The sequence below is a fragment of the Corvus brachyrhynchos genome, unplaced genomic scaffold, assembly GCF_000691975.1.
Source record: "Corvus brachyrhynchos isolate BGI_N302 unplaced genomic scaffold, ASM69197v1 scaffold10, whole genome shotgun sequence".
Classification (NCBI taxonomy): Eukaryota; Metazoa; Chordata; class Aves; order Passeriformes; family Corvidae; genus Corvus; species Corvus brachyrhynchos.
In genome coordinates this window covers 3,029,470-3,039,445 of record NW_008236180.1, presented here as the reverse complement: position 1 = coordinate 3,039,445, position 9,976 = coordinate 3,029,470, and the positions used below count along the sequence as shown (strand labels likewise).

At 42.9% G+C, this 9,976-nt stretch overlaps 1 protein-coding gene across 2 annotated transcripts; it reads left to right on the top strand.

Annotated features, from left to right (window-relative positions):
- The first annotated feature begins 245 nt into the window (after positions 1-245).
- MAPRE1 (microtubule associated protein RP/EB family member 1) lies at positions 246-9,642 on the top strand. Of its 2 annotated transcripts, none has more exons than XM_008634093.2 (6): positions 246-399; positions 3,010-3,155; positions 4,480-4,669; positions 5,050-5,159; positions 5,843-5,995; positions 6,386-9,642. In XM_008634093.2, the coding sequence occupies exons 1-6, from the start codon at positions 279-281 to the stop codon at positions 6,440-6,442; spliced, it is 777 nt and encodes a 258-aa protein (XP_008632315.1). In that variant the 5' UTR covers positions 246-278; the 3' UTR covers positions 6,443-9,642. The 2 variants fall into 2 exon arrangements, with proteins under 2 accessions (XP_008632315.1, XP_008632307.1); XM_008634085.2 differs by having other exon boundaries at positions 248-399; positions 4,480-4,684.
- The last annotated feature ends 334 nt before the right edge of the window (positions 9,643-9,976 follow it).

Here is a 9,976-nt window from a genome sequence, read left to right as displayed (position 1 = left end):
CGTTCCCGTTCTCCCCGCGGGGGAGAGGGATGGGTAACTTGCCGCAGCCGTGATTCCTTTCAGCGGCTCCCACGTGAGCGCCTCGGTGCTAATTTTTCGTCAGAAGTCCCCAAGCCGAGCCCTTTGCAGTCGTGGTGCGGGAGGGTCCTCCCAGCTGTTGGCAGCCCGCAGTTGCGTCGCGATTCATTTGCTGATGGGTCGGGAAGGCTCAAAAGGAAGCGGCTCCACCGCAGCCCGGCGTCTGTGGCACTCACACCTCTGGTTCTGTCTTTCAGAAAATGGCAGTGAATGTGTATTCTACTTCAGTGACCAGCGATAACTTGAGCCGACATGACATGCTGGCGTGGATCAATGAGTCTCTGCAGCTGACGCTGACCAAGATTGAACAGCTGTGCTCAGGTAAGGGGGTTCACCCCGAGGGCAGTTCCACGTGGGGTGTGCACCCTGGTTCTCTAGAGGTGCAGCTGCACCCTCTGTGCTGCCCTGCTGTAGCTGTGTTCCTGGCTTAGTTCCTGGTGTGAACAGATTCGTGGTCAGTGTTATGATCCAGTTATGGTCACAGTGTTATTGAAGTGGTTGTTAATAATGTCGGTGTAATGAAAAGGCACGTTCTCATGACTCACTACAGCATAGATGCTATAAGGAATGGGTGTTAATGTGAAAAAAAGCCTCTGAGAAAGAGGGTGTTTTCCCATGAGGAATTAAGCGTTTAGTCTGCATGGATAGGTAAGTGTTATAAGTGTAACTAGCAAAAACAATTGTGATTTGTTCTGGAAGAGTATTGGAGTGTGAGGAAGGCAAAGCAGTGACTCGTGGGGTCATCTGCAGGACTTTACAACTCCTCTTGGTCCTGGAGCACGTCCAGTCTATGTCAGCCCAGCTTACCTGGGCTTAAACCGACTTCAGCACAGATGAGTCTCATGTACAGTCGTAGTCAGGAAAAGGGAAGTGACTGTGGTACAGAAATGGAGTCAAGTGTCATCATAGGGAGGAGTGTGTGGGAGGAGGAGGCTTGTAAGAACGGATAAAAGATAATAGTCTGTGGAATAAGAGCTGAAAAAAACCCAAGGCTAAGAATGCAGCCTGGGTACAAGATAATTTGGATAACTACAACAGGCGCTCGGTAAAAAGTGGAAGTGTGGCTCATACAGTGACTTTAAGATAAAGTGTTGGTCATGGAAGGAGAGATGGGGAAATTGGAGGTGGAATAAAAGGAGGAATAAATTAAAAGTGAGTCTTAGACTGTCAACACAGGCTGTGGCTGAGTCTATAGAAGAAACAATCCCAAAGATGACAGAGAAGCAAGGGACTCGCAATAGACATTTGAGAGGTATTTGTAGTGGCTTTTGTCTAGTGAAATGATGGACAAAAACTGTAAGGGTGAGGGAACTAAAGACCTAGGACCACAGGAGGAAGTGACATGATAAGCACTGTCTGCTCTCAGGCAGGTTAAACCCTTTCGTATGCAGGATTGATTTGCATGGGATTGGTGTGAGTCTTGAATGCTGTGAGAGCTCTGTGTTGAAGTGAGGATATTTAGTACTGGCTCTGCAGAATTTCAGCTCATGTGTTTTTGGGAAAAGACTGAGAGCTGTTGATGTGGTATGTCCTGAGTAACATTCCTTTTCTGCATCTGCAGTAATGCTTTGTGCCTCAGCAGGGATGAAGTAGCTTTTGCTGTCATAGTCCTGTGGAAGCAGGAGTTCCCAAGCTTGTTTTGCTGTCTTTGGCAAGGGCAGCAGTGACAGCAGCAGTTTGAGGTTGCATAAATGCACAAAAGCTGCCCTTTGACTTCGCTGTGATCCCTCTGTTTTTATCACGCTTATCGCTCCGACTGCCAGTAGTGAGCAAACCCTGGTTTCTGGCAAGTCCTCTGTGTTTGAGTTGGGATTGGAGGTCTGCAGCAAGTGAACTGAGACACAGTGGAGAGCAACAGCAAGAGTTGGTTTGTTGTTTTTATTTTTAATTTGCACCAGTGCATGACATCAGTCTTCTGGTAGCAGGTGAAAGTGGGAGCGCCTGCAAAGTGTCTTAATAGAGAGTGAGCAGTTATAGGATGTGGTTGAGATGAACAGAGTCGTTTAGGGCAATGCTCTTCTATATTCCTTCTTGGCCTTCAGATAGCTCCCAAAAGTTTGTTGTGTAGCTGTTAGATGGTTTAGGTTAGGGTTCCCATTACTCCTTAATTCATTCGTGTTGGTGTGGGAATAATGCTCTGAATGTTGTGCTTGTGCTTTCAGTGGCACATGGTTGTGTATCAGCACTGCAGAGTGAGGATCTAGTTTAAAAAATAGGGGTTTTTTTTACTGTGTATGTATAGTCTACAAATATGGAGGTGGTTTTCCTCTGTGGCAGAACTGAATCTCTATTTTCCTCTTACTACAGCAAGTGCTGAATTGGAGGACATGAAGGATTTAAAATTAATAGGAAGAAACACTTATCTTTTTTTGGTTATTTGATTAAGGCCTGCTTTAAATATAATTCAGCTTAATTGGCCTCTTATCTTGGAGAGCACCTTGAATTGTGTATAGGTCCTGTTTGTAGGAGGTAAATGTATTACTATTTCAGTAATGGTTAAATATGATTTTTAAAACAATGCTTTTTCTGATTTAGTTCTATTAGTATTGTTAAGAGATTATGTGCCTGTTAGACACATGTAACATCTCAGATCTGTACTGATATCCATGAAGAAAAGAAAGTCAGGTTTTTCATTAGGTTTTTTTTTTCCTCTTGGAATTATGGAGGCAGGTTTGTTCTTATTCATAAGAGTTCAAGTCATGAGCCCAGAAGTTTGGTTCTCCAGCTCCTTTAAGCTTATTTATGGCCATGCTGCACTGAAAAGGAGCCTGAAGATTCCCGTTTTCTTGCCTTTGTTGCCTTTAAAGGGCTTGTGTGACGAAGGAGTGAGTCAGGTCAGTTTGCTGACCTGACTGGAAAGAAACTCATGAAGGTTAGTGAGCTGAGCTGACTTAATTCATCCCAGGATTTGTGTTCTTTTCATTTTGGCAGGTGCTGCATACTGCCAGTTCATGGACATGCTCTTCCCAGGTTCTGTAGCACTCAAGAAAGTGAAGTTTCAAGCAAAATTGGAACATGAGTACATTCAAAACTTCAAGGTTCTACAAGCAGGTTTTAAACGAATGGGTGTTGACAAAGTAAGCTGGGCAATAACTGACTCTCTGCTTTTAATGTTAATGTAGATGGGATGAGCTTTCGGATTTAGAATGGAATGAATCTGGGAACAGAGTTTGATTTTGGTTTGTAAATCTCAAAGCTTTTTGTTTTGGTTTGCCTTGGGATCCTCAGATCAGTTAGGACACATTTTGCTTTACTCCAGCCAAGGTCAGGTGTCCAATTCTTAATGATGAGATGAATGTTACCCTTTTAATTCTCTGCAACTTATGTGGCACAAAATAATATTGAAATTTCTGTGAGATCAGGTTTTCTTGAGCTTCCTCTTTGGACCATCTTTGTAGGAGGTATGTTCCCGTAACCTCCTGCTCTGATAGTTCTAAGGATTCTAAATTCCTCTTTACAAGTGTATAGAATTATGTAATTGTTAAGGTTGGAAAACCTTTCTGAGACCATCAACTCCAACTGTTTCCTCAGCACTGCCAAGCCCACCACTAAATCATGTCCCCAAGTGCCACATCTACATGGCTTTTAAATGCCTCCAGATATTAAAATATGTGATTTTTAGCTAGTGAAAATGAAATTGTGAAAAAGCTTGTTTAGATGGAATGACAGTTCTGCTGATGGAAGGGGGATTTATTCAGGTAATAGTTACAGATAGCATGTTTGGTAGGATGCAGAACATTCAGTGTTGAAGCTTTTTTCCTTCTTTAAGAAGACGTCTCATTCCATGGCTGGCAGCTCCAGCAGAGTCAATCTCTTCTTGGGGACAGTGGCTTGTGCAGTCTGTCCACACAGCCCATCTGGACAACCAGCCTGGCTTCCAAATGCCAAGTGGTCATTTGGAATATGGTCCTTATGAAAAAAAATTTTCTTACAAACAAAACTTCACTATTTTCTGCATCTTTTTAATAATCTCTAGTTATACACCTCATCCCAGAGAAGCTGGGGTCTGGTATAACAGTTATGTGTAGCTCTTGTAGCAGTTCTGGTGTTGGCAGGCTGTGGAGTTGGTCATCAGTTCGGATTCATCACAGCCAGCTTCACATGAACAGGAAGAAGTTTTGTCTGTAAGCTTGGCCTAGCAGATACTTTGCTGCAGAATTATTTAAAATTATTTGGACCCTTAAAGGCAAAGCATGATTTGTTTTTCATTCCAATAATTACAAAAATCCTGTTATTTGACATAGCTGTGGTCAAGGGGGATTTTCCCTAGACTGGACAAGAATTAAATTTCCATATCTTCTGAGTGCATTAACTTTAAAACTTTATATAAAAACCCATAGAGGTTCTTTACCCTTAATATGAGTCTGACTATTTTTTTTTTTCTTTTTCCCTCCGCTTCAGATAATTCCCGTGGACAAACTAGTGAAAGGAAAATTTCAAGACAACTTTGAATTTGTTCAGTGGTTCAAAAAATTTTTTGATGCAAACTATGACGGGAAGGAGTATGATCCTGTTGCTGCTCGACAAGGCCAAGACACAATAGCACCAAACCTTGTTACCCCAGTTGTGAACAAAACCAGGAAATCTCTCGGTACTGGCAGTGCAGGTAGAGAAAATAGTTAAAAGATTATCTAGATCATGAGAAACTCTGGGGAAATGGAGACTAGGTTGCTATTTAAAATCAGTGTATGGGATTATAGTATTTTGCATCTTGTTTCAGAGATGCCAGGTTCAAACACTGAGGCTGCTCTAGTACCCAGGTGTCTGAAGGCTACAGAAAGAATAGTGTTCTCTAAAAGAGAAAATGGCAAGGATTGGTGCCAAGCGTGCCAAAAAGAAAGGACATGTTACATGGAGTCAAGGAAGGGACACATCTTCAAACTCTTTCATGCCTAAGCATGTTTGGAGGGGGGATAGTACCTTTATAGGAGGGAGAATTAATTTGAATTAATTGGTGAATTGATCTTGCAGCCCCACAGAGGCCCATCGTTGCACAGAGGACCCCAGCAGGTCCCAAAGCTGGGCCTGGGATGGGCAAAAAGGGTGGAGGAGACGATGAATCGGCAGGATTGATTGAGCAGGTGTGTACAGGACAGCCCTGTGACTGACCTCTGCTTGATAAGAGTTATGTGCAGGTTTGTTTTTCCAATACCACAGAATGTCTGGGTCAGGCAGACGGAAGAAAACTACCTGAATCAGCTCATTTAAAATCACTTAATTGGAACCCTTCGTTATAATGGTCTTGCTCTCCTGATGGAAGCAAAACCCCTCCTGTAGCGCACAAGTGCCCAGACATTTCACCCCAGCGTGGGCTGTGTCACACATAGCAGGGTTTGTAAGTATTCCCACAGCTGTGTTGCAGCTCTCACAGCATTCCAATGGAACTATGAGCAGCTGCTCCTTCACTGAAATCCGGAGTGCAACACAACTGAACCTGCTGTCAGCAGGAGAGTTGTCGTGAAAGAATGTGTGAGCAGAGAGAGCTGCAGGCAGTCAGTGCTTTACCTACTTCATGGAATCAGCCTTTAGTCTTTCCAAGTGGATTTGTGTGGGTTGGACTGGATGTTTCTCGTGGCAGTAATATTAAAATTTGAGAGATGGCCCTTTGCCTCCTCTCACAGTCCCCCCTCCCCCCATATCTTGGTTACTGCTGAAGTGCTTTGCATATCAACACCCTTCTGAGAACTTTTGGGATGCCCCTTTTGCATAGATCCTACTGAATTCTGTCTCTGGTGGATAAATTATTATTGATGCCCCTTGGCAGATCAATGTATTGAAACTTACTGTTGAAGATCTGGAGAAGGAGAGAGACTTCTACTTTGGCAAATTGAGGAACATTGAATTGATCTGCCAGGAGAATGAAGGGGAGAATGATCCAGTGTTGCAGAGGATTGTGGAAATTCTTTATGCCACAGATGTAAGTAATCTGTTATAAATTGGGTTGCACAGTTCTTCCCTGCCCTTGAAATTGGAAGCTGGTTTGTTTTCCAGGGCTCCCTCTAGCTCTACTTTTTTTTTTTCTCCATGAGGTTTATAGCCTGGCTTTTTCCTGTAATAAAGGAGCAGATAACTTAATTATAGTCAGGCAGCAAACAAGGTAGACCTTTCATGAGTAGTATGTAACAAATAGATCAAAGATGAGGAAAATACTTCTGGTAATGCATCTTGACACTGTAAACAGTGACTTAAGGGTGTCTTACCTGAAGTAAGAGGGGGAAAAAAAAAGCCTACAGAGGTAAAAAAAAGAGAGCCAGGAACTGGTTTGACATCAGATTTTCATTAAAGCACTTGTTTTCTTCCCCTTCAGGAAGGCTTTGTGATACCTGACGAAGGAGCACCGCAGGAGGAACAAGAAGAGTATTAACAGACCACATACTGTACCAGCAGAGCAGCAACATCAGAATTCTTTGCCCCAGATCATGTGCTTAACTGTAAAATACTCCACTTTATTCTTAGAGGACTCACTGGTTTCTTTTCATAAGCAAAAAGTACCTCTTCTTAAAGTGCACTTTGCGGAAGTTTCACTTTTACAGTGGGTTTGAGTTAGGAGCTCTTTCTCACGCTGTAGCAGAGCAGTATTCACATCGAGGTGGTATATTTAGGGAGCAAGAGGCTGAATATTTGGAACTCGTTGCAGAATGGTTTGCTGGTAAAACACTGGTTTGTGGGAAGACTCTTTTTGTATCTAAGGCGGTGTGCAGTAGAGAAATTAAAGACTCTGACTCACAGAAAGATTGAGTTAATGTGAAATCGCAGAACAGAAATTATAATAAATGCCTTAAGAGTATTTAAAATATGCTTCCATATGCCAAATTGAAGTAATGTGATGGGAGATTTTATGTGCTTCATATTGGGGTAGACGTTTGTTTAACTCCATTCACTGCTGTCCGAGAGGCCTTGCGTGGCAGTCTCACTGTGTCAGCAAGTGCTCAAAAGGGGCTATTAAAACAAAACTCCATTCCTATGTAAAGCTGCTTACTAAGTGATTAGTTCTCGATGAAATGGGCCTTAACGTTGCCTGTCACAAGATTAGAGGGAGTATGAACAGCTGAGACACATAAATTACCTTGAAGAGTACTGAAGCCTTTTTCTGTGGCATTGTGGCTTTGCCAAAACGTACTGTGTTTTCTGTAAGAAATGCAAAACAAAGCAAAGGGCACACAGTCTTACTGCCTAAAACGTCCTTCAGAAGTGATTTTCCTTCCTGGCTCTTGTTTTTATTTGTTCTGTTTATTTTCATTCCTGTTGGAATCCCTTCTGTTCTCTCACTTTTCCCTTTTCCCATCCCAAGGAATGCTGATCACGCCCAATAGTTGTAGCAGGACTTGCACTGTGCAACTGGCTTGGAATGAAAGTGAATTGAGCATATGAGGATGATATTTTTCTGTCTGCCTTCCTCCCTCCCCCCTCCCTTTGAACCAGGGCATATTAGTAATAACACTTGCCAGTTCAGTATTCTTCTGGGGTAAAAACTAAAAGATGCTGGCTAACAGAGCTAATGTTATTGCAGAAAATACAGTACTGAGACTAACTTAAATATTAATATTTAAAATACTTTCCTTAACTGTCCTTTTTTGCTATCATGCCCCTCATTACTGTTGTGTTTGGCAAGATCCTGCAAGACTTCTGACCCCCCTTCACTACTGAGATTGATCAGTCCTGTTGTGCTTGTATTCATTTGTTTCTGGTGGTAGCTTGTCCTAAAATGTGTGTAGGAGAGCATTTTATGGTAATTGTGTAGTGCATGAATCTTTGTGAAGTTCAGAGAAAAACCCAAATTCAGTGAATGCCAAAAATGCAAGTATCTAGCCATTGTTTAAAATTGCAGTGGTGCTATTTCTCTTGTGGCCTTTTAGACTTTTGTTGCCCTAAAACTCCATATTCCTGAGAAATCATATTTGACTTGGATTTTTCTTGACAGGGTTTTTCTATTTTAAGCAGTTTCTAAATAAAGTTCTGTATTTCAAGAGTGTCATGTCTGCTGGAGTCTCTCATGCTTTCAGATACGATTAGGCAGAGCTGCAGCCCGTGGTAGTTTCATGGTGAAGCTTGCAGGACCTGGAATTTCAGCTTCCATTCCCCAGCCCCAGGCATTGCTAACCTCAGTAGCAGTAGTCTTGGAACTTTGGAGTGTGCTGGCGCAAACAGTTTTATTGTTTTGGGTTTTTTTATTTTATTTTCCCTCCCACAAGTCAATGGGATGTGAGTGTGGTGTTGACTTCCTCCTCCTCCTCTTGGTGTGGGAACAGGGATGTGTTACAGGAATGCTGTCACATGACTTTACGTGTGTTTAACGTGTTTTGAAACTTCTAAAACACTGGTTATGAGTTACAAGCAAGCGAGATGTAAATTGTTTCTGTCAGCAGGCTCTGTGAGCAGACTGACTGTAAACTGAGTTGTTGTGTTTGATTTGAACTGCGTTTCTTAGGTGAGCTCAAATGTTCCTGTCACAGCTGTGTGCACAGACCAGCATCTGCAGAGAAGTGCTCATGGGATGTATCTGAGCTTGGAATGGGAAGTGATCCCTGCAGGGCTGCTCCCGTGCTGGGGAACACCCTCCCTGCCCCTGAGGGCTCTGTGGGTGCCTTACTGTGGAGAACAGGCACTGCTGGCACTGCCTGCTGGTGTGGCACAGCTGGGGCTGGACTGCAGAAGCATGGACGTAGACCTAGGGTTTGATGCACATAAAATCTTCTTTCCCATTACTTCCTTGCTTTGAAGTCGGAAGCATATTTTTTTCGACTCTAAATATTCCATTTTTCCAGCAACTCAAAGCAAAAGGTGGCAGCAGGATGTGTGCAGGAAGGTGCAGATGACTTTTGGGAAGTCGGAAGTTGTGCACTGGGACCTGGTTGCTTCAAGTCTCTTTCCAAGAGGATTGCATGTGTGGAACTGGGAAGCAACAGGTCATCAGATGGGTTGATTTTGGTCAAAGCAAGTAAATGGCCTTTCCTGCTAAGAGAAGGCTGGGTCAGAATTCCTGCTGGTGTGCCTTGGGAGGCCGATGGATGTGTGGTCATAGTGGACGTGCATTGTAAAGCTGAATTGCTGTGGCAATCTGGTCAGTCACACACTGCTCAGATTTCCAGGTGCTTACATCACTTCTTTGCTACCAAGATGAGTTATAGATAGAATGGGGACAAACTCGTGTAGCCAACTTACGGCTCCATTGTATCATCTTGGCATAATCTGGTTTTTAATGTCCTTTTTGGGAAGCAAATTACAATAAGCTCAACTCAAACCCATAGACTTAACATAGCTACTCTGTTACCCTGGTACAGTATCTGCTGTTAAATGCTCACCTGTTGGAATGATTCTGATAGCATCCAACCTTTCCTAGTATCTTAGTTCTGTCAGTTCTTTGAAAAACAAACAGAATGGAAGAAGCAAAAGCTCATGTCTCCTTTGTGTACCAACATGTCTTACTTGCAGGTGGACTCGTGGATGTTTTTTTTAACTTTTATTATTCATTTTTTTAAAAATTCCTGGTTTGCAATGACAATTCTTACTGTAACTGGTAAAAGCCTTCAAATAAAGGCCAGAAACTTTCTTCTTGTCATATCATATCATGGTTTTATGTGGCTGCTTGAGCACTCAGTCATCTCGTAGGCTGCCCGGTGGAATGTCCTTTCACAGGAACAGGCTCAGGGGTGGGAGTTGAGGGCATCTTGTCAAGGATAAGGCTGCAATCTGCTGCTCACAAGGGAAAGGTATTTTTTTAAATTGTTGTGTAAACTCAAAGGGTTGTACCATAGATTTCAGGCCAGTCTGATGGTGCACACCCTGTGCCTCTAATCCGGTACTAGTACAAGAAAAAGGGAATAATAATGTGGGCTGTTATTGCAGGTTACTGGCAGAGGAGAGGGAATTTGTGTCAGGATAGCTGAGGAATTACTGA

Excerpts from the sequence above, each read along its gene's own strand:
- MAPRE1 (XM_008634085.2), top strand. The coding sequence starts at position 279 with ATGGCAGTGAATGTGTATTCTACTTCAGTGACCAGCGATAACTTGAGC. Across the intron at positions 400-3,009 it reads GATTGAACAGCTGTGCTCAG|GTGCTGCATACTGCCAGTTC; the intron begins GTAAGGGGGTTC and ends TCATTTTGGCAG. Across the intron at positions 4,685-5,049 it reads TCTCGGTACTGGCAGTGCAG|CCCCACAGAGGCCCATCGTT; the intron begins GTAGAGAAAATA and ends TTGATCTTGCAG.